Here is a 27451-nt window from a genome sequence, read left to right on the forward strand (position 1 = left end):
CAGATACGTGTAGTTGTGCAGCGATTGTAATCTGTCGATCACCCCTAATGGGAATGCCAGCACGTTCCAAAATGCAGGACTCACAGCTGTGTTTGTGGCCGGCCGGCTTGTGGGAGATCGGACAGATTTCTGCGATCTTGTTCCGATGATCACAGACGTCTCTCCCAACAACTCGCCGTGCTTTTGTGCCCTCTCAAGACTCCGCAGACACTCTGCAATTGCGATGCTCTGGCTTTTGCGTCAAATGAAATTCTATGGCAGCACCATGCCTCGAAGTCGCCTCAATTCCAGACGCTATTTTGAAGGCTACGTATAGCGCCTTCACGTATCAGGACTTCATGAAACGATAGATCTGAAGTGGGTATATTCCACAATGTCCCATAGCAAATTCTGCATTTTTTCAAACGAAACGGGCTGAGGAAAAAAGTACTTCATTGCTTACTGAACGTCCCTCGCAGTCGCTATTATGACGTGGGTCGCTTTCACGCAACTGCTACGAAGCCTCGTCACAGTGAAAAGGGATTTAGGCTAAATGCGGCTGAAATATGGTAACACATATTAGCAACAATTTACAACCATCTGTTAATGTAAAGTATACATTATTTGAGCTGAGTGTGAAGAGGATACGTGGCAGCGTAAAGGGTGTACCATAAAGAACGAAACTTTTGAAATGTCCAACACTTAAATTCCAGTAAGGCGACAAAATTTTCATCAGTTTCCTTTGTGATTAAGAATGGCGGAAAAGCGTGTAGTCGTAAGGAAAACTTATTACAAACGCGGCGAATGTACTGCAGAGACTGTTCACGACCTCCATGAAATGTTTGCTCAACCTAATGTACCGAATAAGTCGACTGTGATGAGACTGATTGATAATTTTGAATTCCGGTTCTGTTGTGGACATTGAACCCTGGGAGCGTCCTAGTGTTAATCTTGCGAAACATATCGTCATCGTGAATGAAAATGTTTATTCTCTGAGGTTCACGATGATAAGATATCCCCAGAACCAGCGTGCAACGAATTCTCAAACAGGATCTGCAACTTCGGGCCTATAAGATCCAACTGACACAAGGACTGAAGCCGAACGATCACGGAAAGTGCCGAGAATTTGCCCACTGAGTGCTTGCGGAACAACGAGCGGACAATAATTTCAAATGGCTCAAATGGCTCTGAGCACTGTGGGCTTAACATCTGAGGTCATCAGTCCCCTAGAACTTAGAACTACTTAAACCTAACTAACGTAAGGACATCACACACATCCATGCCCGAGGCAGGATTCGAACCTGCGACCGTAGCGGTCGCACGGTTCCAGGCAGTAGCGCCTAGAACTGCTCGGCCACCCCGGCCGGCTCAGTAATTTCATCAAGAAAATTCTATTCACTGACGAGGCGCACTTTCTGTAGAGTGGCCTCGCAAAGAAGCAAGATTGCGGGATTTGAGGCACAGAAGATCAGCGAGTAGTTATGGAGAATGAGTGTGTGGGCCGGCCGCGGTGGTCTCGCGGTTCTAGGCGCGCAGTCCGGAACCGTGCGACTGCTACGGTCGCAGGTTCGAATCCTGCCTTGGGCATGGATGTGTGTGATGTCCTTAGGTTAGTTAGGTTTAAGTAGTTCTAAGTTCTGGAGGACTGATGACCACAGCAGTTGAGTCCCATAGTGCTCAGAGCCATTTGAACCAATGAGTGTGTGGTGTGCAGTTTGAACTGAGGGCGTAACTGGGCCATACTTGTGCGAAAATGAGGCCGGAAACTCATTAACAGTGGACGGCTAACGCTACTGCAGTATACAAAGACAATTTTTTCTGGTCTGCACTGTAATGTGTGAATGCTAATGAAGTTAGATTATATTAAAGATGATACAACTTGTAACAGATCGATTGCCGCAATAGATTTGTTATGAGAGAGGTTTTCTGGCAGGGTGGATTCCCACAACACTGATTTGAATTAGCCATCAAGACCCTATGGTTTGAAGCCATGTGATTTCTATGCGTGGTGGTATCTGAAATCTCGAAGTACGGTAGCAAATCACTGTCACTTCCAGAGTGCAAGGCCGAGATACAATGTGTAATTTCAAAACTGGATGTATAAGTATGTCAAAAAGTTACGAAATTTTTTTTCGAAAGAACGAGTGTATGCCTGTGTAGTCATGGTAGGCATTTGAGTAATATCAAATTCCTAACATAGTCGCAGGTGGCGTACATACACTGTAATGATATGTGAATTACTTGATTTCATACATGAATTTGCTTGTTATTATGTACTAAAAAGTAGCTTTCTGTATGTTCACTTAAACTAATTTATCTTTGAATACTGGTCAGGTCCTGACTCGAGTGAACAACGACTAACATAACTAATGGAATATCCAGTTGGGCTCTTCTGCGTGTCGCGTTTCGGTAAGTCTTGATGATGTGTTTAGTCATGGTGTTTATTCTGTCGAACTAACTGTTGATACACTCTGACGAATGGAGCCGTGCGTCCGCTCATATCCGCCTCCGGCGGAGTGATATCCACTTGGGGTCTACTTGCGTAACATAGTCCATATTGTGTGCGCCGTCTGTGGCATCTAACCATCGGCTACTACTAAATCAGCAACATAGCGATAATGTTGCTCCTATGAAAGGATTTTAATTTGAACATGATCTTGAGTAGAATGATTAAGATATCGGATTATTTTCGTTTCTCTAAAGATTTCTATTGAAAAGAAGCAGTAGCAGAACAAACGAGAATCGAACCAAGATTCTATTGGTAATCAAGTAACCTGTAATTGCGTACAAAGGAACGGTCGCCAGCCTAATTAGGCAAAACTATACCCAGTACTAGCATGGTTCATAAAGAATCCTAACTATTTGCGTTGACTTTACTTCATATTGAACTTCTGTTTTGCAGATAAGATACAAGACAGAAGCACAATTTAGCAAGTAATGTACCAGTGATTTAACTTGAACTACACGTGAGGAGTATTCATGCGTTGCCCCTGCAACTACTGAAAAGGCTGCTGCCCCTCTTCAGGAACCACACGTTTTTCTCGCCTCTCAACAGATACCTTTCCGTTGCGGTTGTACCTACGGTGCGGCTATCTGTATCGCTGAGGCACGCAAGCCTCCCCACCAATGACGAGGTCCATGGTTCATATTACCACTTACGAAATCTTCATTCTACTTTCACCTTGATTATTTGTGAGAAAATCCTCATTAAACGACGTATAGACTCTTCTCTATACGGAAACAGATATCGTTTGAATCTCACCCTCATTGTGCCTTAGACTTTGACATACATGAACTTTTCTTAGCTCTCTGACATCAATACCTTCTGGGTTTGATGGAGTGTATTCGGAGTTCCTTAAAGCTGAATGCACACAGACGAAACAAATGCTCCTACAATTCCTCAACGATAACTTGCTAACTGGAAATCCATCAAAGTTGTCTAAGAAATCTAAAGTGTTTGTTGTTCTGGAAATAGCGAAAGCAGGAACTTATGCGGTTAACTGCTGACCTATCTCCCTACTCAGTGGAACAAATAAATTACTGGAGAAGTTAATTCCCCACCGCGTCCAACAGGACATTGATAAAATAATCCCAGTCGAGCAGGATGTTTCAGAAAACATCTGTGTTGTAGCGATCAGGTGATAACTGCCACAGCATTAGCTGAATCCGTATTTCAGAGGGGATTCACATAGGATGCAGTTTTCGTACATTTGGCGGCAGATTACAATACGGTATGGAGAGAGGGGGTAATGATCTAGTATGTTTATGTTACTGCACGAAAGAAGTTATCAAGTTTTCTCAACAGCATACACTCTGATGGAAGATTTTCAGTTTTTATGAACAGAGAAGCTAGCAGATGAAGAACTCCGAGCAATGGCCTGTCCCACGGATCGATTCTGGCTCCTATTCTGTTTAATTTGTCTGTCGACGACGTTAGAGCTACTAGCTTCAAGAATGTCCAGTATCAGATAACCAGCTGTTAATATGACAGCAGGAAGACAAGCAGCACTGCACGCCCCTGTCAAAGGAGCGAAGTTCAAGAATAAGTCTAGTCCACAAAATAGCCTGAAACAGCTAGGGAACTATTGCAGACACGTCAGGCAATGCTGTACTTCCACTTGAGGGTTCAGCTGCTGTGTACTGTGTCTCTACATGGGAATAGCAACGTACGTACAAATGAAATAGCCGCAGTACTGAATGATACAATGAGAACCATCTACTCTCACTCAGTACAAAAGAGGTCTTGGTGCAAATTCTTAAAGTCGAGTTAGAATTCATTTCCAAGTAGCGCTTCCCAGAATGTACCAGCTATACGCCTGAAGTCACGCGAGCCACCTTTAGGTAAATCTTCGGTTCACAGACATTTTCGATCTCACCGAGAAGTGGGAAGAAAGGTGAAATGAATACCTACGCCAGAACCCCTACCTCATTCAAAATTCAACTACAGCTGTGGCAGGATTTGACCGCGAATGGTCGATACTCAATCGAATCCGAAAGGCAGAAGGGATACGTGGCCCCATCTTGAGGACGTGGGACTACTGTGAAAGTGATGTGTGCGACTGTGGTGTGGAGAAGCAAAGACATATTGTGGGAAAAAAAACCCTGAACGTTTTCGTAGCTGATCTCAATGTTACAGAAAACTGCTGCAATCTGGTTTTCAAGTTTAAACATTACCTCTTACATTCGATGTACGTATGTGTATCTCTTCTGTTATGACCAGTAATGATAATAATAATAATAATAGTAATAACTACGTTATAGGTAGATCAGTAACATATATTTCAAATGTACGTACGGACGCACGGACTGGAAAGCCGTTTATGGCTGTTAGGTGTGCGTAAAATGCGCATGCTTGTCTGAATGAATTGTGTGTTTTCTTTTCTGAAGAGGGCTTCACATGAAAGCTAAAGGTGTGACAGTCTTTTAGTTGTGTTTACACTATGTAATCAAATGTATCCTGACACCCACAAAAACATAAGTTTTTCATATTAGGTGCATTGTGCAACCACCTACTGCCAGGTACTCCATATCAGCGACCTCAGTAGTCGTTAGACATCGTGAGAGAGCAGAATGGGGCGCTCCGCGGAACTCACGAGGGGTGATTGGGTGTCACTTGTGTCATACGTCTGTACGCGAGATTTCCACCCTCCTAAACACCCCTAGGCCTACTGTTTTCGATGTGATAGTGAAGTGGAAACGTGAAGGGCCACGTACAGCACAAAAGCGTACAGGCCGACCTCGTCTGTTGACTGACAGAGACCGCCGTCAGTCGAAGGGGGTCGTAATGTGTAATAGGCAGACATCTATTCAGACCATCACACAGGAACTCCAAACTGCTTCAGGATCCACTGCAAGTACTATGACATTAGGCGGTAGGTGAGAAAACTTGGACTTCAAGGTCGAGCGGCTGCTCATAAGCCACACATAACGCCAGTAAATGCCAAACGACGCCTCGCTTCGTGTAAGAAGCGTGAACATTGGATGACTGAACAGTGAAAAACATTGTGTGGAGTGACGAATCAAGGTAAACAATGTGGTGATTCGATGGCAGGGTGTGGGTAAGGCGAATGCACGGTTAACGTCATCTGCCAGCGTGTGTAGCGCCAACAGTAAAATTCGGAGACGCGGTGGTATTAAGGTGTGGTCGTGTTTTTCATGGAGGGGGTTTGCACCGCTTGTTGTTTAGCGTGACACTATCACAGTACAAGCATACATTGATGTTTTAAGTACCTTCTTGTTTCCCACAGTTGAAGAGCAATTCGGGGATGGTGACTGCATCTTTCAATATGATCGAGCACCTCTTCACAATGGACGGCCAGTGACGGAGTGGTTACACGATAATAAAATCCCTATAATGGATTGGCCTACACAGAGTCCTGACCTGAATCCTATAGAACTCCTGTGAGATGTTTTGGAACGCCGACTTCGTGCCAGGCCTCACTGACCGACATCGATACCTCTCCGCAGTGTAGCACTTCGTGAAGAAAGGGCTGCTTTTCCCCAAGAAACCTTCCAGCACCTGATTGAACTTACGCCTGCGAGAGTGGTTCAAATGGCTCTGAGCACTATGGGACTTAACTTCTGAGGTCATCAGTCCCCTAGAACTTAGAACTACTTAAACCTAACATAAGGACATCACACACATCCATGCCCGAGGTAGGATTCGAACTTGCGACCGTAGTGGTCACGCTATTCCACACCATAGCGCCTAGACCTGCTCGGCTACCCCGGCCGGCTGCGTGAGTGGAAGCTGTCATCAAGGCTAAGGGTGGACCATCACTATATTGACTTCCAGCATTAATTATGGAGGGAGCCACAAACTTGTAAGTCATTTTCAGCCAGATGTCCGGATACTTTTGATCACATAGTGTAACTCGAACACAACGTGTCATGTTCACGTGAGTAGCAATCTATCCTTTCACGTGTACTGGTGATATTCAAATCTGGAGTCTCCATTGTTTGAAACAGAAAGCAAAATGATGTAATCTAGTCGAAGATGTGACCAAAGGAAACATTTATAAGTAATGAACAAATGGCGTAAATTTGAGCAAATGCTCGTAAAGAATGCTGTGTAAGGCGAATCAGAGAAGATACAGTAAGTGACGGGTCTGAAAACTGAAATAATACTGGACAGATAAGGTGAGGACTGAGAAGATTCTCCCCAGAATCGGCGAAGAAAGGAATATATAGAAAACATTGACTTTAAGAAGGGACCGGGTGACAGGACATGTGTTAAGACATCAACGAGTAACTTCCATAGTACTAGAGGGAGCTGTAGAGGGTGAAAGCTGTGGAGGAAGGCAGAGGCGGAATACATCCAGCAAATAACTCAGGGCGTAGCTAGCAAGTGCTGCATCGAGATTTAAAGTTTGGCACAGAAGAGGAATTCATGACGGGTACTATCAAACCAGTCAGAAGACTGATGACACAAGAAAGGGCAATCAGTATTTATGAAATCGACTTAGATCGTATGAAAGAAGAAACGCGAAAAAGCAAAAACAAAATATTAATATATTACAGTTGATGTTGCAGTTTAACGTGGTGGTGACGAAATGAGGACATTAGGGGTTTATCGAGGAACGGAATAAATCGTTTGCTGAATCGCATAATAAAAGATTATTTATATAGTGTTCACAGGGTGGGATGTCAAGCAGAAGTCAAGATAGGGCGTGTTCAGAGAAGTAATAGGTGTAGCAGTCAATAGACCAGTGCAGAGGGGCTACAAAGGTAAGAGTGGAATAACTAGATTACTTCAGAGGAAACTCGATGTAGTGAATACACAAAAATGAGGAACTGGGAGTCAGTAAGGAAAAAATGAGGATAACATCTGTCAGTCGCATCCTTGTATGTATGTAAAAGGTGTCCTGAAGGCCGTAATCAGATCACGTTCAATGAATAAAAAAATAAAATGAAGTAAATACATGACGCGTTGAATGTGCCGTCCCTAGGATCCGTTGAGTTCATAAATTATTTATTACATTATTTATGTAAGCATCAAATTTTTATTTTGGAGCAAGACACATTGTTAACACACGGTGGCAGGTGCCCTCTCTTTTGCCTTGGGCCCCGTGGAATGTGTGATGCCGCCAGAAGTAAAGATTTCATGCACCCAAGTTCGCAAGCTCCCACACAAAGGCGCCTGCTCAGGAAGCCGAAGGGCTCTTTTCAAAATTAATCGTGAGCCTTGGCAACCGCCCCCACCGAATTTAAAAGTTAACGCCTATTCAGCTCAACGAAAACAGAAACAGATTGTAATAAAATGAGTGATACGTTTAGTGATACTAAAAATATTTATGGAAGATACAGGAATACACTATATTGCATTGTTCAACCCCGGTATATGCCGATAGGGTGTCCAGAATTCTCTTACGGGTACAGCCGATTTCGAATAACAGAGGACTGAAATACTTATACAGCTTTTACAGATTACATTTATTTAAACTAAGTAATTAAGTTCACTTCTTTTGTTTTAAAGTATCATATCTACGACTGAACTGCTTATAAATTTAAGCATCATTTTCGTTATACAGTTGATTCATACTCAACTATAGGCAACAATGAGTTAACACAATGTTTTACTTGATTTTGCAGAATACGCAGAGGGAGGATGAAAATTAACCGAAAATCGAACGCTTGCACAGAAATCGCTTGATATTCAAGACTTATCTCCAGTTATCGTCTCACGTTTGAAACCACACAGTTCGTGAACAAGTCGATGTCATGTTTCTCGGTTGACATAATGTTCTCGTTTTAGTGGAGAGGAGTGTCATTATACAGGGTGAGTCACCTAACGTTACCGCTGGATATATTTCGTAAACCACATCAAATACTGACGAATCGATTCCACAGACCGAACGTGAGGAGAGGGGCTAGTGTAATTGGTTAATACAAACCATAAAAAAATGCACGGAAGTATGTTTTTTAACACAAACCTACGTTTTCTTAAATGGAACCCCGTTAGTTTTGTTAGCACATCTGAACATATAGACAAATACGTAATCAGTGCCGTTTGTTGCGTTCTAAAATGTTAATTACATCCGGAGATATTGTAACCTAAAGTTGACTCTTGTGTACCACTCCTCCGCTGTTCGATCGTGTGTATCGGAGAGCACCGAATTACGTAGGGATCCAAAGGGAACGGTGATGGACCTTAGGTACAGAAGAGACTGGAACAGCACATTACGTCCACATGCTAACACCTTTTACTGGTCTTTTTCACTGACGCACATGTACATTACCATAAGGGGTGAGGTACACGTACACACGTGGTTTCCGTTTTCAATTACGGAGTGGAATAGAGTGTGTCCCGACATGTCAGGCCAATAGAGGTTCAATGTGGTGGCCATCATTTGCTGCACACAATTGCAATCTCTGGCGTAATGAATGTCGTACACGGCGCAGTACATGTGGTGTAATGTCGCCGCAGGCTGCCACAATACGTTGTTTCATATCGTCTGGGGTTGTATGCACATCACGGTACACATTCTCCTTTAACGTACCCCACAGAAAGAAGTCCAGAGGTGTAAGATCAGGAGAACGGGCTGGCCAATTTATGCGTCCTCCACGTCCTATGAAACGCCCGTCGAACGTGTACCTCACCCCTCATGGTAATGTACATGTGCGTCAGTGAAAAAGACCAGTAAAAAGGTGTTAGCATGTGGACGTAATGTGCTGTTCCATTCTCTTCTGTACCTAAGGTCCATCACCATTCCCTTTGGATCCCTACGTATTTCGATGCTCTCCGATACACACGATCGAACATCGGAGGAGTGGTACTCAAGCGTCAACTTTAGGTTACAATATCTCCGGATGTAATTAACGTTTTACAATGCAACAAACGGCATTGATTACGTATTTGTATATGTTCAGATGTGCTAACAAAACTAACGGGGTTCCATTTAAAAAAAACGTAGGTTTGTGTTAAAAAACATACTTCCGTGCATTTTTTTATGGTTTGTATTAACCAATTACACTAGCCCCTCTCCTCACGTTCGTTCTGTGGAATCGATTCGTCAGTATTTGATGTGGTTTACGTAATATATCCAGTGGTAATGTTAGGTGACTCACCCTGTATATAGGTGACGGAAACCTTTGTCTCATTATGCATATGAAATGTGTGAACATGCCTGACACGAGGACAATGTTCTTTTAAAATGATGATGGTACATAGATGCACTTCATAGTGAGATAGGAAAGCAAAAATATTGATAATTTGCTTTTCACAGAAAGTTTTGAGAACAGAATGTATTCTTAACGTTGAAGTTGTCTTTAAGCAGTTTATGTTGTTAGAGCTGTCATAAGAATGACATAATACACCGAAATAGCGAATGTGAATAAATACATTTAAGAACAGCACTATCAGCAGCTGGTTGGCCTCCACCGGTAAACTTCTGCGAATGGTTCATCCATCAATGTGTCAATCCTCATTTCAGTGCAAATGTTCTCTTTACGGATGAGGCTCCACTCCAACGTGATCAAATTGTAAATTTTCACAATCAACATGTGTGGGCTGACGAGAATCAGCACGCAATTGTGCAATCACGTCATCAACACAGATTTTCTGTGAACGTTTGGGCAGGCATTGTTGGTGATGTCTTGATTGGGCCCCATGTTCTTCCACCTACGCTCAATGGAGCACGTTATCATGATTTCATACAGGATACTCTACCTGTGCTTCTAGAACATGTGCCTTTACAAGTACGACACAACATGTGGTTCCTGCACGATGGAGCTCCTGCACATTTCAGTCGAAGTGTTCGTACGCTTCTCAACAACAGATTCGGTGACCGATGGATTGGTAGAGGCGGACCAATTCCATGGCCTCCACGCTCTCCTGACCTCAACCATCTTGACTTTGATTTTTGGGGCATTTGAAAGCTCTTGTCTACGCAACCCCGGTACCAAATGTAGAGACTCTTCGTGCTCGTATTGTGGACGGCTGTGATACAATACGTCATTCCCCAGGGCTGTATCAGCGCATCAGGGATTCCATGCGACGGAGGGTGGATGCATGTATTCTCGCTAACGGAAGACATTTTGAACATTTCCTGTAACAAAGTGTTTGAAGTCACGCTGGTACGTTCCGTTTCTGTGTGTTTCCATTACATGATTAATGTGATTTGAAGTAATAAAATGAGCTCGAACATGGAAAGTAAGCCTTTCTGGACAGATGTCCATATAACATATTTTCTTTCTTTGTGTGTGAGGAATGTTTCCTGATAGTTTGGCCGTACCTTTTTGTAATATCCTGTATATTAAATTTGGAAATCGTGTAAAAAGAAGCTAATAAAGACGATTAACTAGGAAAACGTGGGAAACATAATTCTCTGAGTAGAATGCTTCTGCGTTTTATGTTGTCGTTTAATACCGATAATTGTTCATTATTGTAGTACTACCTTCTAACAACAGGAACGCACTATTGTCCAACATCAATCTGTTCTAGACAAAGAAACTTAATGTAATTCGATACATCTGGAAATGAGGCTACAGAAACTGAAATGCCTAGTGCAGTGACAAAATACAAATAATAGTGGAAATGCTTGGCAGGGTAAAACTGTGTGCCAGACTGGGGCTCGAACCTGGCCTATGTTTATTATAGGCAAATGCTCTGGCGACTGAGCTATCCACAGATACGACATGCCGTGAAAGCGTCAATTACGTTAATTGCCCCCCCCCCCTCCTCCTAGCTTCCAAGGGCGAAGGACCACGATTCGACTCCCGGTGTGGGACACATTTTTCATCTGGCCAGAAGAATTAAGCTGCCGAGTCAATAGTTATTCTGGAAATAAGTATGTGTGGAAGAAGGCGTTGTTCGGTACACTACCTGATCGAAGGGATCCGGACATACATTAGCGGACAGTATGCGGTGTGTCCACCCTTCTGCTGAATGACGTCTTGAAATCTACTGAGGATACTTTCAGAGATGTTTCTACATGTCTGTAGAGGAGTGGCTGTGCGTACGTCGTCAAGAGCCGAAACAATAGAAGGCTGTGATGTTGCACGTTGGGGTCTCATCGCAAACAGGTTCCATTGTGTTCAGGTCGGGACACAGGGCAGGCCAGCACATTTCAGGAATGTTATTGTTCACAAACCATTGCCTCACAGATGCTGTTTCATAACAGGGTGCATTACCATGCTGATACAGTTTTCGTCTCCGAAATGTCCCTCTACTGTACGCAGTACACAGTGCTGTAAGATGTATTCACATCCTTTCACATTTAGCGTTTCTACGAGCAACGAGAGGACCACACAATAATCACGCACAGCACCCCACACCAAAAAAATGTTCAAATGTGTGTGAAATCTTATGGGACTTAACTGCTGAGGTCATCAGTCCCTAAGCTTACACACTACTTAGCCTAAATTATCCTAAGGACAAGCACACACACCAACGACCGAGGGAGGACACGAACCTCCGCCGGGACCAGCCACACAGCCCATAACTGCAGCGCCCTAGACCGCACGGCTAATCCCGCGCGGCCACCCCACACTGTAACACACATCCTCCGTACTTAGCTTTTAGCTTTATACACGAAAGTAGGTAACGTTCTCCACTATTTTACCAAACTGAAACGTTCCATCGGATTACCTGAGGATATATAGTGATTCACGACTCAAAATCCTTTGTTTGCAGCCATCCATTTCCCAGTGGCGTGAATCCTTACACAGCCTAAAGCGTTGCTTAACACTGACTATAGAAATGTGTTGCTTTTGAGGAGCTACTCGTTCACTGTATCCCATTCGTTTTAATTTCCTGCGCACAGTCATTGTGCTTGGTGCACTGCTGACAACACTTCGCGACTCATGAGCGATCTTTCCGTTGATTTCATGGGAATTTTACAACCTTCCCCTGCAATGCTCGACGGTCCCTCTTCGTCAGTACGTGAAGCCCGCATGGTCTTGGTTTCGCTGCTGTTGGCCCTTCTCGTTTCCACTTTACAATCACATCATCGACAGTCGACTTGGGTAGCTTTAAAAGAGTTGAAATGCCGTTGATGGATTTGTTAGTCAGGTGGCATTCCACGTTCGATGGCACTTCAATGACTAGTCCACGTTCTGAGTCTTGATCGACCCAATTAGCTGTTACTGCTTTTCTAATGATAACACAATACTCTCCACATACTTTTATACTGGGTGGGTCCACCTCTGGTGACGTCTATACCGCTTTACTAGGGATATGCCGAATACTTTTGGTCAAATAGTGTATGAATCTTCTTGATTTTATGAATATGTTGACATGAAATTCCGAAAATACTTTTACGGCCAGTTTTAATTTGGATAATGTGTATGATGAAAATTGTGCTTGTTGGGTTAATGACGATGCACAGTAGCACAGAAGTCCAGGACGAGCACTAAACGGAGGCGTGTCTCGTTTCTGTGACCGCAGGACGGCCGGGAGGCGGTGCTTGACAAGCAGTTGTGGATGCTGCAGATGGGACACCACGGCATGGAGGGACTGGACATGCTGGACCCCATCTCGAGCACCTCGATGACGACTCTGGCGCCGATGGGCGAAGGCGGCGGCGGCGGTGGCGGCGGTGGCGGAGGCGGAAGTGGCGGCGGCGGAGGCGGTGGAGGCGGCGGGGGTGGCGCGGGAGCGGGCCAGCAGGTGCACGGGCACGCGCCAGCGGTGTACGGGCCGATGGGCAACGTGATGGCGAGCCACCACGCGCACCACGCGCACCACCACCACCACCACGGGCACGGGCCGCCGCTGCCCGGCGCGCACCACGCCCACCCGGCGCACCACCACCCCGCCCACCCCGGGCACCCCGCGCACCACCCGGCCATGGCCGCCGCTGCCGCCGCCGCCGCCGCCGCCGGCCTCCACCCCGACTCCGACACGGTACGTAAAGGCACAGCTTGATCCCACTGTATGTACTCTACTGTCCATATACTTGATTATACAGCTACCTGTGACACCAAAGAGTAAAAATTTATAAATGCTATTATTTACTGAGACTTTCCTCAATACAGAGCCTTCCCTCCAACATAACAAGATGCTCTGAACTTATTACAATGGATATACACTGAAGAGCCAAAGAAAGTGGTACTCCTGCCTAATTTCGTGTAGGGTCCCCACGAGGACGCAGAAGAGCCGCAACACGACGAGGAATGTATTCGACTAATGTATGAAGTAGTGCTGGAGGAAATTTACACCATAAAGCTTGCAGGGCTGTCCATAAATCCGTAAGAGTACGAGGGTATGGAGATCTCTTCTGAACAGGACGTTGCAAGGCATCCCACATATGCTCAATAATGTTCGTATCTGGGGAGTTTGATGGCCAGCGGTAGTGTTTAACCTCAGAAGAGTGTTCCAGGAGCTACTCTGTAGCACTTCTGGCCGTTTAGGGTGTCTTATCACATTGTCCTGTTGGAATTTCCCCAGTGCGTCGGAATGCAAAATGGACATGAATGGACGCAGGTGACCAGACAGGATGCTTACGTACGTGTCTCCTGCCAGATTCGTATCTACACGTATCAGGGGTCCCGTATCATTCCAACTGCACACGTCCCACACTCTTACAGAGCCTCCACCAGCTTGAACAGCACTCCGTCTTCAGGCCACGAGTGGCCTACCGGGACCATCCGACCGCCGTGTCATCCTCGGCGGAGGATGCGCACAGGAGGGGCGTGCGGTCAGCACACCGCTCTCCCGGTCGTAAGATGGTATTCTTGACCGAAGCCGCTACTATTCGGTCGAGTAGCTCCTCAATTGGCATCACGAGGCTGAGTGCACCCCGAAAAATGGCAGCAGCCCATGGCGGCATGGATGGTCACCCATCCAAGTGCCGACCACGTCCGACAGCGCTTAACTTCGGTGATCTCACGGGAACCGGTGTAGCCACTGCTGCGAGGCGTTGCCTAGCTTGAACACACACATACTGTAATGCAGGGTCCATAGATTCATGAAGTTGTTTCCATAATCGTACACATCCATCCATTCGATACAATTTGAAACGAGTCTCGTCCGAGCAGGAAACATGTTTCCCGCGATCAACAATCCAATGTCGGTGTTGACGAACCGAGGCGAGACATAAAGCTTTATGCGTGTAGTCATCAAGGGTATAGGAGTGGACCTTCGGCTCTTAAAGCCCATATCGATGATGTTTCGTTGAACAGTTCGCACGCTGACACTTGTTGATGGCCCAGCATTGAAATCTGCAGCAATTTGCGGAAGGGTTGCACTTCTGTCAATTTGACCGATTCCATTCAGACGTCGTTGGTCCTGTTCTTACAGGATCTTCTTCCGGCCACAGTGATGTCGGAGATTTGATGTTTTATCACATTCCTGAAATTCAGGGTACTCGTAAAATGGTCGTACGCGAAAATCCCCACTTCATCGCTACCTCAGAGATGCTGTGCGCCGACTACAACACCACATCCAAACTCACTTAAATTTTGAGAACCTGCCATCGTAGTAGCAGTAACCGATCTAACAACTGTACCAGACAATTGTTGTCTTACATAGGCGTTGCCGACCGTAGCGCCGTATTCTGCCTGTTTACATACCTCTGTATTTGAATACGCATGCCTATACTAGTTACTTTGGCGCTTCAGTGTACAAATACTCAACATTATCTCCATTATCTCCCTCCAGTTACTTCCATCTTGTGTATTCTCTTCTTCTGCACCAAATTTTCTCATTGTCAGCTACATTTTTTGGAGACAGGTAATCATCGGTCAAACTCTCCTTCTTCCCTCAGTTTTCCACCAGGGTACCAGTTTTGATGTTCTTGTTTTCTCCATTCTTCTTATATGTCCGTACCACTGTAATTCTCTTCGATCCACTACAACACATATTCCTTCTTCCACTTCCATTATGTTTATAGCTTCGGTGTTCCTTGCATTGTTTTTCCTTGAGATTTTTGCTGGTCTTCTCCAGAAATCCAACTTTTTGATTTTCCCCTCTCTGTACAGTTCATCCAGTTCGTTAGTAAGATATTCTGTTTTTTGATAACTATATTTCATTGCCAGCTGATTACATATATAACTTGAATCCTTCCGTTGTGTGATGATGGCTTGTTCATCAGCAAATGGTATGTGGTGCAGACACGTTCCATCTACAGTTTCTAATCCCATTCTCTTATATTTACCCGACCATTTCAGGAGATAAATATTTACACACATTTTAAATAGCACCGGTGCATTAGAAGCCTTATAAATGCCTATGCTTGCTTTATATTTCTCTGTACGTGTATTACCAGTTTTTATTATGCATACACTATCTTTACACATTACTTGCGTTACTTTAATTACGAGATCCTCTATGCCTACCATGCGTAATCCTTACCAAATATATAGTTTCTTGTTGCTGTTGTGGTCTTCAGTCCTGAGACTAGTTTGATCAGCTCTCCATGCTACTCTATCCTGTGCAAGCTTCTTTATCTCCCAGTACCTACTGCAACCTACATCCTTCTGAATCTGCTTACTGTATTAATCTCTTGGTCTCCCTTTACGATTTTTACCCTCCAAGCGGCCCTCCAGTACTGAATTGGTGATCGCTTGATGCCTCAGAACATGTCCTACCAACCGATCCCTTCTTATAGTCAAGCAGTGTCACAAACTCCTCTTCTCCCCAACTCTATTCAGTACCTCCTCATTAGTTATGTCATCTACCCATCTAATCTTCAGCATTCTTCTGTAGCACAACATTTCGAAAGCTTCTATTCTCTTCTTGTCCAAACTATTTATCGTCCATGTTTCACTTCCACACGAAGTGCGTGATTGTGAGTCATGGCTGGATACTGAAATCAGGAAAGAACATTGCTCGCCAAAGGCTAGGTTCCTTGTCCGAGTTCCGGAGTGGCACACAGTTTTAATCTGAAATTTCAAAACAACGCACTCTCCAGTGCAGAGTAAAAGATTCAGTCCACAATGACGTCATTGAATTATAACGGTCCACAAGAGACTATGGGCCCCTTGTAATAAAATACTCTGAAAATATCTCTGAGCGGCCTTAGAAAGTTTGTCGGTGTAGTTAGGCTTCATTTTGTATACGTTTTTAATGAGAGAGACATTCTAAAACTGAAGAACGTTTGTTTCTCCAGACATGTTTATTCAAGATAACGAAAGAAAACGTATTCCACAACATATGTTGAAACCTTAGCTATTTTTCTTTTTTTTTTCTATGTAGTCGCCGTTCAGATCAAACATTTTTTGTAGCGCTCCACAAGCTCTCCTATGTCTACTGCGTACTCAGTTGCTGCTACGTTTTTGAACAAGTCACTAACGTCCTCTTTAAGTTCGTTGTTTCTTCCGTAGTGCTTTCCGCCCAAAATTCTTTCAGTTTGGGAAATAAACCTAATAGCTTGGGGGCCAAGTCCGGGATATAATGCGGACGTAATAAAAAACCTGTTTCCACAGTCACCGTAGCCCACGTCCGCCAAGTAGAGGCGGGCCATTTTGTTGAAACGAGTTTTTACTTATTTAAAATAAAATAACAGATCCGTGAAAGGTAAACGTGAACAAATTTTTTGATAACTTAGGAGAAAGAAAAACAGTAGATAGGGTAGATGACAGATGTTAGAGGCGCCCGCTTGATGTCTGCGGGTGAATACCTCGATATATATCATGAAGATATGTTGATCCCCAGACATCATACTTTATTGTGCGTCACTGGTAAGACAATTTGATTAAGCTAGATCTAACTTTCTGGGTGTAATATAGGTATAAGTACGCTTATGTACAGGTTTATAATGTCTTAGGTAACAATAACACTGGCAGTGCCAAAAATACTACGGTATTTATATGTACAGTTTTAAAGTGATGTTTAGGTAACAATGACCGACCTCGATTTAGCCTAATGTCCCTAAATGAAACATATCTGTTGTCAAAGTGTCTGGAGTTGATATTAATGTGTCTTCTCCTCCTTCTCCACCTTCCATCTCATAGATTCTCTCGTTTTGCTGGATATTCACTTGCCCTCTGTATGACGAAGTGTGTAGTTATCTTTTGTAAGATGTTTTAGAATTTCGTCTGCTAATTATTTAGATGATTCCACTGATCAACTTTTCAAATGACTTCGCGTATTTGGCGTGACTCCGTGTTCTGGGGTTCCTGATTCCCCACATGTGCAATTTTGTGTCTGACTTGGACTCAAGCGGTTTAAGTGCATGGTATAAGGTCCGTGACCAGTTTAAAAAAATGCACAATGCCGCTGCTAGGTTCGACGAGTTCCATTCTTAACCGCTCCGAGATGTCGGGGAAATCGTCCCTTATCGCTGACCTCTCATTTACCTTCCTAGGTCTCCATTCTAAAGATTTTAAGGTCGTGCTTGTTGTTAATAGGTGCAATGGTTATCAGTCTAACAAGGTGTAGCCAGTACGTTGCTGCCCGCTGTCTGACAGTAACATCAATTGGGTGTTTTCCTAAGCACCGCGCACAGTGATGTCACTAATGAGGAACAGAACGCCCCTGATAGTTTAAGCAGGACACTCCATTTCTCTTGTCTAATAGCTGCTCTCTTTGTGTAGAGAGTTAACCGGTGTTAAATTGCAGAAGAAAATTATTCTTCAACGCAGCAGAATGTAGGTGAGTGTTATCGTGAAGAAGCACAGCTCCGCTGACCAACAATCCGTGCCGTTTGTTTTGAATGGAGTGGCGTATACGGTGAAGGGTTTGAAAGGGCCCTCTCATTTATCGTCTCCTCCCTAGACTTAAAGTCGATGAGGTCTTGCTAATCGATCAAAATACTGAGGCTTATACCCTTCTGGTGTTCAGAATTTCTCTGTCTTTTCCGTCAAATCACCCCACTAACAATTTGATAATGAAATCCTTCGTCGTCTTCTACTTCTTCTTCTTTACTTCATCCTGCATCATTTTGTATTTGGCAGTGTTAGTGGTAGAGGGGGAGCAGATGATCTTCCAGTCACCGCCCGTCCTCCCCCCCCCCCCCCCCCACGTCCCTCGATCCATCTCCCGGGACGGAATATGTGTACCCCACCTGTCTCCGTCTAGTGTTACCCCACGCAAAAGCGAATACTGGTATAGACTACTGCGTTGTATGGACAAAATAACTGGTGGATGAGATCAGCAGACCAAAAGAGAAGGAAGGAGTCGATGGAACGTTGGTGGAGAACAGTTATACTATTTATAACAAACATATTACGGTGAGGCTGCTACTACTTTAGCAAAGATTGTAATGCGCCTCTTCAGCGCAGAATACTCAATGGTTTGTCTTCGAACCAGACTTTGAGCATTATTTTGAATTAAGCTGCGTCTAACTGCACAGCCAAATCTAAAATTCTAAGTTATTAGTTAGCTGATTATATCCTTGGTGGTTTGTTGTCTTCTGTAGGGCAGGATGCTATTCTCACACAAAGGAACATTAAGTGATGAAATCGTCATGACATTCAGGTGGCTTCCAAAGATGACTGAATCAAAACTATTTCCTAAGTTTTAAATAATTATATTCAGCAATATTTCACACTCTGAGGTAGTAACATAAAATACATCTGCTTTCAGCAGTTCTGCAGAAACACTTCACTTCTGTTTACTACTACTGTCTCATGCTAACTCTATTACAAATACGCTCCCGCCAAGACAGCGCAACAACAAACAAAAACAGAGATATAGCATTTACGCCAAAGTGTTTACATATTTATTAATAGCCGTCGCTGTTACATCTTTAACAGTTAATAAAACTGAATTTACAGAATTTTAAGAGCAATGCTTCAGCATTAATTCAAATACGTAGAATAGGAACATCTGTATGTGGAATTACTAGTCTTTATGAACAATAGTAATGCGAAGCCATTGTTATGCATCCGAAGTTATCGATAGCCTCTGGTATCGTAGGACGCTTATTTATCATTACCTTTGATTGTATTATAAGGTGAATAACTCGACCCTGGAACAGGCTCCACATTATATTAGAGGACTAAATGACACCTCCAGCTTCAGAAGACCATTAATGACGTATCTACTCGAGCAACAATAAGATTATCATTGACCCTGTATGCACTCGTTACCCTTCCACATCCCTCCTTCCCGCCTAATCTACTTCATTTTCCAATATTCTTAGCCTATGTAGTGTCCTCAGATTTCCTTTTCCCTAAACTTGCTATATCAGAAAACATATATTTTGTAGACCTACAAATTCTTTTTTTATCTAGAACTGTCATAATTGTTATTAACCTCATAATTATTCTCATGATTTCTGTTATTATTATTATGTTATTATAATTATTATTACTATTATTAGTATTAGTAGCTGCAGCTTCTGTAGTACAAGTAATACCACTATTGACTCTGTTAGTTTGTAGTCAGTATAATTTACTCACATCATCATTGCAGACAATCATATCATGTTGATACCAGATGTCATCCTATGTTCTTAGGTACCTAGGTGTCATACTATTTTTTAGGTACCGGTAGTTTAATATGTATTGAATAAGTGAAGCAATCGTCCGATGTAAGAGAGGGCCTGATGGCCTTAATCGGTTCAGGTTAAATAAACAAATGAATAAATCAATAATGGAACTGTGTTTGATTCTTGAGGGCCAGGTCAGGAATCCGTGATTGATGTTTGTTGACTATCAATTTCAAGTACTGCATATTATGTCTATGTTCCGCCGAGTATCGACGCAATATTTCATAATCGTTGTTTACTTTTGGAATGATCCTCGAACATCTTGTACAGTCCCTAACAGACCACCACAGCGCAAAGTTTGGTGATCCGACGGGAACGGGTGTCACCACTTCGGCAACGGCGATATCATTGAAGTCGAAAAACAAGGTGTCGTAAGAAAGTTCTAAATATACAGCTACATCTACATCCATACTCCGCAAGCCACCTGACGGTGTGTGGCGGAGGGTACCTTGAGTACCTCTATCGGTTCTCCATTCTATTCCAGTCTTGTATTGTTCGTGGAAAGAAAGATTGTCGGTATGCCTCTGTGTGGGTTCTAATCTCTCTGATTTTATCCTCATGGTCTCTTCGCGAGATAGAGCGAGGGAGCAATATACTGCTTGACTCCTCGGTGAAGGTATGTTCTCGAAACTTCAACAAAAGCCCGTACTGAGCTAATGAGCGTCTCACCTGCAGAGCCTTCCACTGGAGTTTATCTGTCATCTCCGTAACGCTTTCGCGTTTACTAAATGTTCCTGTAACGAAGCGCGCTGCTCTCCGTTGGATCTTCTCTATCTCTTCTCTCAATCCTATCTTGGTACATACTCATCTAATGCATATTGTACGATGGTTTTGCACTTTGTCCACTGATACTCAACACTGTACTTGAGATAAAACTTTTGTGTTGAGGCGTCAAGTAGTCTGAAATCTGCTTTTTGTCACTTTTGCTAAACAGAAAAATCTTCCTACCGTTTTTAATATTTCTATTTACGGCTGAAATCATCGATGGAGTAACCGCTTTATGATCGCTGATTCCCTGTTCTGCGTTAACTGTTTCAAATAGTTCGGGTCTGTTTGTCACCAGACGGTCCAATAAGTTATCGCCGCGAGTCGGTTCTCTGTTTAACTGCTCAAGGTAGTTTTGAGATAATGCACTTAAAAAAGTTTCACTGGATTCTTTGTCCCTGCCACCAGTTATAAACGTTTGAGTCTCCCAGTCTACATCCGGAAAATTAAAATCTCCACCCAGAACTATAACATGCTCGGGAAATTACTCGAAATATTATCCAAATTTTCCTTCAGGTGCTCTGCCACAACAGCTGCTGAGCCAGGGGGCCTATAAAGACATCCAATTACTATGTCTGAGCCTGCTTTAACCGTGACCTTGACCCAAATTATTCCACATTTCGGATCTCCGTCAATTTCTTTCGATACTATTGCACTTATTATCGCTTTAAACATGCCTCCCCCTTCACTGTCCAGCCTGTCTCTGCGGTATACATTCCAATCTGAGTTTAGAATTTCATTGCTGTTTACATCTGGTTTTAGCCAACTTTCCGTCCCCAGTACTATGTGGGCATTGTGACCGGTCCCAAACAGAGTTTTAAGCTGCCACCATTACGTTTCAGCCTACAGAGAATTTACTGTAACTGGGAACCAATGCTGGGTCAAAATATTCGCCTGTGAAGCAGAGACTGAGCAGCGACGTCCGGCTGTTGCAGGACCCGCGCGAGCTGGAGGCGTTCGCGGAGCGCTTCAAGCAGCGGCGCATCAAGCTGGGCGTGACGCAGGCGGACGTGGGCAAGGCGCTGGCCAACCTCAAGCTGCCGGGCGTGGGCGCGCTGTCGCAGTCCACCATCTGCCGCTTCGAGTCGCTCACGCTGTCGCACAACAACATGATCGCGCTCAAGCCCATCCTGCAGGCGTGGCTGGAGGAGGCGGAGGCGCAGGCCAAGAACAAGCGCCGGGACCCGGACGCGCCGTCCGTGCTGCCGGCGGGCGAGAAGAAGCGCAAGCGGACGTCGATCGCGGCGCCCGAGAAGCGCTCGCTCGAGGCCTACTTCGCGGTCCAGCCGCGGCCCTCGGGCGAGAAGATCGCCGCCATCGCCGAGAAGCTCGACCTCAAGAAGAACGTGGTGCGCGTGTGGTTCTGCAACCAGCGCCAGAAGCAGAAGCGCATGAAGTTCGCGGCGCAGCACTGACAAGTGGCCGGAGGGGGGGCGCTCGCCCCTCCCTCCACCCCACACTGCATCTGAGCGCCTCGGCCCTCCCACCACACTCCAAAGTGCCAAACATTTCACTCCCCGCGTCGACTGGGACTACGTACACCTACTCGCACGCGGAGGCTTCACTCGCACACGAAGACTTTCTCCCCGTCGAAAAGACGACTCACCACTCACGTTCTGTGTTATTTACTCGTTTCAAAATTAAATTACTCACACCCGGGGGTGACGCACCTGTCTGCCTACTTATGTGTCTACCGCAAATAGCCTTGCATATACTGTCATTCGTAATCACATCGACGACTGAGTAATGTAGCGCAGAGCACAAGACACCGGATCTATCGAGGTGGCGCAGTGGTTAAGACACTGTTCTTCTGGAAGGTGGCAGTCCAATCCTCATACAACAATCCCGGTTCGGTTTGGAAGTGACGTCATGAAACACCATTACCCGGTGTTAAAACATATTCTTCAACTAAAGACCCACCTTAGCTTCGCACAGTTAACATGAATTATCTACGACCGTAAGACTTCTATGCCATAGCAATCAGTTTGTTTACAAGACACTGCATGCAGTTATTATTAAAAATCAGTGTACCCAACGTTAACTCGCAATTCTAGTACATTTTAAACGATTTAAGAATGAGATCGAAATGTGATATAAATAAGTTTAAGTGAATGCTCCGTATTTGCCATCTTTGCAAAAGAAATGCGACTGTTACTTCCCGACCTGTTTTAACTGGCTGAGTCTCATTCTAGTTCCCCATTTGCCTCGGTATCCGAAATTCTTGCATGAATCCAACCGCGTTTGCACTTTTTTACCGAAAAGTTCAAAGAAGTTCATGATTTAAATTTTATGATGGTTAGCATCCTGTATCCAATATCATCGCCGGAGTTCGATAAGTCATTTATTACGGAAAGTATCGGCCATTATACAGGGCGTATCAAAAAGAATCATCCGATTTGGCATGGCATTCCTGAAACTAATAAACATATACAATGAATTTTGTTTTATGATTAACGGGGAACTTAAAGAGTTTTTTTCATACCTTTTGAAAGGTGTTCAATACGCCACCTTCAGATTCAGGGGATATGTCAATGAAGTATTCAAACTGTTCCCACACTGCAGCTTCCATAGCTGCTGTTACGCGATTTATCAGCTCATTCATTGTTGTTGGTTAACGGAGGCACATAAATAGTCTTTTATAAACCACCACAAGAAATAATCACATACAGTGAGGTCCGGTGACATTGGAGGCAAGTAATGTAAGGCTGAATCATTTGCTCCACTGCGACCGATGCATCGTTCAGTAATCCTTTGATATGAAAACTCCCGACCCATCGTTCTGTAATCCTTTGATTTGAAAATTCCCGCACTCTCATATGCCAGTGCGGCGGTCCCCCATCCTGTTGGTAAATGAAGTCGTTCGAATCAGTATCCAACCGTGGGAAAAGAAAGTTCTGAAGCACATCGATAACAGTTATTTCTGACTCGCACTGCGCGAAACGTAGAAAACAAAACGATTTCTGTTGTGCCGAAACCATTTTTACTAGAACTGAAGTGAACGCACACTGCTGTTACCTAGCGGGAACCATGTAAAACTCGAGAGATGGCTCTTTCCAGCAGTACGTTTTTCAAGCACATATTTCAAATAACATAGCAGTTATGATTTCTTTTAATCGGATGATTCTTTTTGATACACCCTATATTACCTCAGGAACCTTCTTGTAACTCACCAGGAAAATCGCGAACAACTCATTTTAAACCGATACCTTCTGAAGGAGAGGCATGTATGTCTTACCACTGCGCCAACTCGTCCCTCGCATGTATGTTACTTCATTTATTCATTTATACTGGACCTTACTTTTAACACTGCGAAGGGATGGGTGGTTTTAACACCGTAAATAAGGCAGTTATATCGTTCAGAATTTTCTGACCTTTCTTAATATTACATAAATGAATTAAAATTATTATTGATCACCAAAAATTTAAACCAAATAGACACCACAGTTCAACAACGTCAATTCACAGATGTAGCATAAATTGAGGAAACCTGACAGAAGCTATATGCAAGGGCATGACTGCGGTAGGCGCATAATTGTATGAAATCGTTTTATCATCGTAACACTACACAAGCATCCTACTGTACCTCGGAACAGATCTCACTGCTAATCTCACGAACACATACGTTTCATATTCCCACGATTTCTGTTGTCAAGCTTCTCGTTTGTGAAACACAGTGGACGTCAGTTGCCTGTGGTACAAAACTGAAATTCTTACTTGAAAATGGACTCAATTTTACTTCAGTGCTATGAAACTTAAACAGAGCTCTCATCTTTGCATTATTCAGGAGGAAACTCAAAATTTGTGATACACTCTACGTAAAGCGCTGAAAAATATCTGCTTGCTGTAAAGCTAACTCTTTTTTTTCTGCAGAGAAGGATTTATCAGACTTTTTACACAAAACAAACTTCTGCACGTTTTCAAGTTCAAAGACGTTCGAAGTCGTATAGTGAATACTAGAATTTTTCCACTTCTGCTTTAGGACATGTTGAGAGTTGCCATAAGGCGGTTTGAGACGTTGACGACGTGCGCTCGAACTTGAGACGGAAGTGTCCGCACGTTGGACAGCTGCGAATGACTGGAGTGCTGCGCTTGACGGGCGCCTTGCCTTGCCAGTGAGTGGATTGTGGCGGAAAGTGAATGGTGCAACGAGAGAACTGTGATTCGTGGGGGCTCGCAGGAGCCCCAGTCTTTGTGCAATATTACCCAGACAATGGGACTGTTGAAACACACCCAGCAGATGCTGTGTACATATCAGTTATACTTAAGGTTACCAGCGACACATGCCTAAGTATGTTAGCATAGCTTTCATAGTGATCTCGGAGCAAATTGTTTGTTTATTTATTAATTTATTTATTTTGCTAGCGTTTGTAGCAGAGCAGCTGGCCGCGAGAGAACCGTGAGTGCGTACAAATTTTGTGTCTGTGTCTGTATGAAAGATGATGTTACGAATTAGGCGACATGCAGAGTATCCACAAAATATGCAGATGGGACTATTACTTCTGTGATAATATTTATTAGTCACGTTGTTGGCACTAGAGTTGCGGTGTAGGTTACAAGCCGAAACTGAAACACAGTCGTCGTCAATCTGTGCTTGACTGGACACTGTGGACTGAGGTACAAATAAAAGCAATAAATAAAATTTAGACTTAGATACCTTTCGAAGCAGTGCTAAGTGACCTACGTCTCAACAACGTATATATCCAATTTAGTAAACTATTCTTGCCATTAGCACAACTTCATTCAAGTTTTCCCTTACAGAGAAACATATTCAGCGGAAGGAATAGTCATACGAAACCAATTCACAACCTTGACATTATTCTTTGCCATTGTTCTAACTGTTGAGATTTCGCGTGGGCAATACAATGTCGTATTTTTATAAAAATTATAAAACGCAATCGTTTGTCAGTTATTCATTTTTTCTCATATTTTTGGAACCAATGAACGACCAACACAAAATACGCTCGCAATAACCTTGTTCCTTCATTTTACAATTACAATACGCAATTGTTATAATTAATGGCCAAACGCTGAGATTGTTTATGAACTGTGGGTTGTTTATCAACTCTTGAAACATGTTTATGACATATATCTAGTCATTTGCTTTAAACTTAATTCATTATGTTTGATATTAATGTACACAGTATTGTGACTTGTATTGAGTACTCGAAGAAGATGTAACATTATTTTCATGTTATGATACAAAGATTTTTTATTCTAATGTTTCTTACAAAGAAAATATTTTTAAAGAGCTTTAATTACCACTGCATATTCTAGAATTGTAACGTAACTCTTATTTCTTTTTATTATCACTACCGCTGTGCTGCATGGAATGAACGGATATTTTGTGGATACATCTGTATTCAAATTGTTGCAGTTATAGACCCATATAAGCTCAAATAAATTTCAGGAGTCGCAGAAAAGTAAATATGTACATAGTTTATATATACATATATAATAAAGAGCTATCCCGAATTTTGTGTTTTGCATCTTCTCCATGCATTCGGACAAATGTGCTACTACAGGGTAAAAGTTCATATCATTTCAAGAAGAGTATAAAGCGCCTATCTCAGGACGAATGTGTCGCCTTTGTCGTAAGCCCGCACTTTTCTGTAAGCCAGGAGTGAGTGACGGCGTTCGCCAACTTCAACATATCATTGTAAGCGCCGGCGGGGCGCTGTTGTGTAGATATTACCGAACTCTTTACATAGAAACGACTGCTGTCACACGGACCTCCTGCTGTGTCGGGCAGTCACGTGGGTACTTCATATATAAAGTAATAGGCTCGTTTTTATACGTAGTTTCCATGAAGCCTTACCGTAAAGTATTGTAGAGTCTGTTTCCATCACAAAAAGCCATTTTCTTTCAATGTCATGTTCTAAGACAGAAAATTCATTCAATGAAAATAAAGTCTTGGTGTTAACATATCAAACTGTTCAGTGTGGCACTGTGATTTATTTTGTTTCTCGACGTCCAGTCCCTTTTTCCTCTGCACGTTTGCCTGAATCTAACTACAGGGATTTCAAGAGGCTGATTTCCGCTGAACTGATAAACAGCTGCCAGCAGGTGATGTTCAAGGCTGGTGCATGAAATGGGGGTACGACGACCCCCCACAATATCGGACTGTGACCGTCCGGAAAGTTGCATAGTAGTGTAAGTATACCAGTTCGGTCACAACCGAATGCCGCAGCAGATTACCATTCCTTCGCGTCTTGACAGTCATTTAGATAAGAAGCTGAAGAGTTGAAAACAGGCTGTCTGCGTATTCAAAACAGCGAGAACTAATCACGTGACTCGTGATGGTATATCCACTACAAATGACACAGCTGAGAACGAAAAACATGTTCATCTATGGTATTTGGCGCAGTGTAGTTTAGTGTGTTAATTCGAGAGTCTAGTATCCTTTTAAGACAGTTTATTGCCTAGAACATAAGCTTTGTTACATAGATAACCATTTTCAGCCAGTTCTGTGGCTTTCATTGGATTTGTAAAGGTTTACAACGAAATGTTGGTCAATGCATCTCATCCAAACAAAAAATGTCGTAATACAATTAAGCAGAATATATTACCTATACGGTAATATCAATGTTGTTAAATAACTAATCGCATTCTCGTGTACAACACGTAAAAAATACAATAATTTACGGGACTGATCCGAAGTCACGATGTGTACATTAACACAATCAAGGAACTTGCAACATATTAGACTTTGTATAGGGTACTGAGCACTCTCACATAGGGAAAAAAGTACGACACGGAATCCGACGTGTATCGTAATCTTTCACTTACTAAGATAATAACGATAAGTAATATAACTCGCCATCCTGCATGACATG

General features: G+C 43.4%; 1 protein-coding gene across 1 annotated transcript in view; it reads left to right on the top strand.

Annotated features, from left to right (window-relative positions):
- LOC126481603 (inhibitory POU protein-like) overlaps nucleotides 1–26484 on the top strand; it is a 456090-nt gene extending 429606 nt beyond the window's left edge. The window contains exons 5-7 of the mRNA XM_050105471.1: nucleotides 12911–12995; nucleotides 13122–13324; nucleotides 21554–26484. Coding sequence (XP_049961428.1) covers nucleotides 12911–12995; nucleotides 13122–13324; nucleotides 21554–22033 — 768 coding nt within the window. The 3' untranslated portion in view covers nucleotides 22034–26484. The remainder of the gene's footprint in view (nucleotides 1–12910; nucleotides 12996–13121; nucleotides 13325–21553) is intronic.
- The last annotated feature ends 967 nt before the right edge of the window (nucleotides 26485–27451 follow it).

The sequence above is a fragment of the Schistocerca serialis genome, chromosome 5, assembly GCF_023864345.2.
Source record: "Schistocerca serialis cubense isolate TAMUIC-IGC-003099 chromosome 5, iqSchSeri2.2, whole genome shotgun sequence".
NCBI classification, from domain to species: Eukaryota; Metazoa; Arthropoda; class Insecta; order Orthoptera; family Acrididae; genus Schistocerca; species Schistocerca serialis.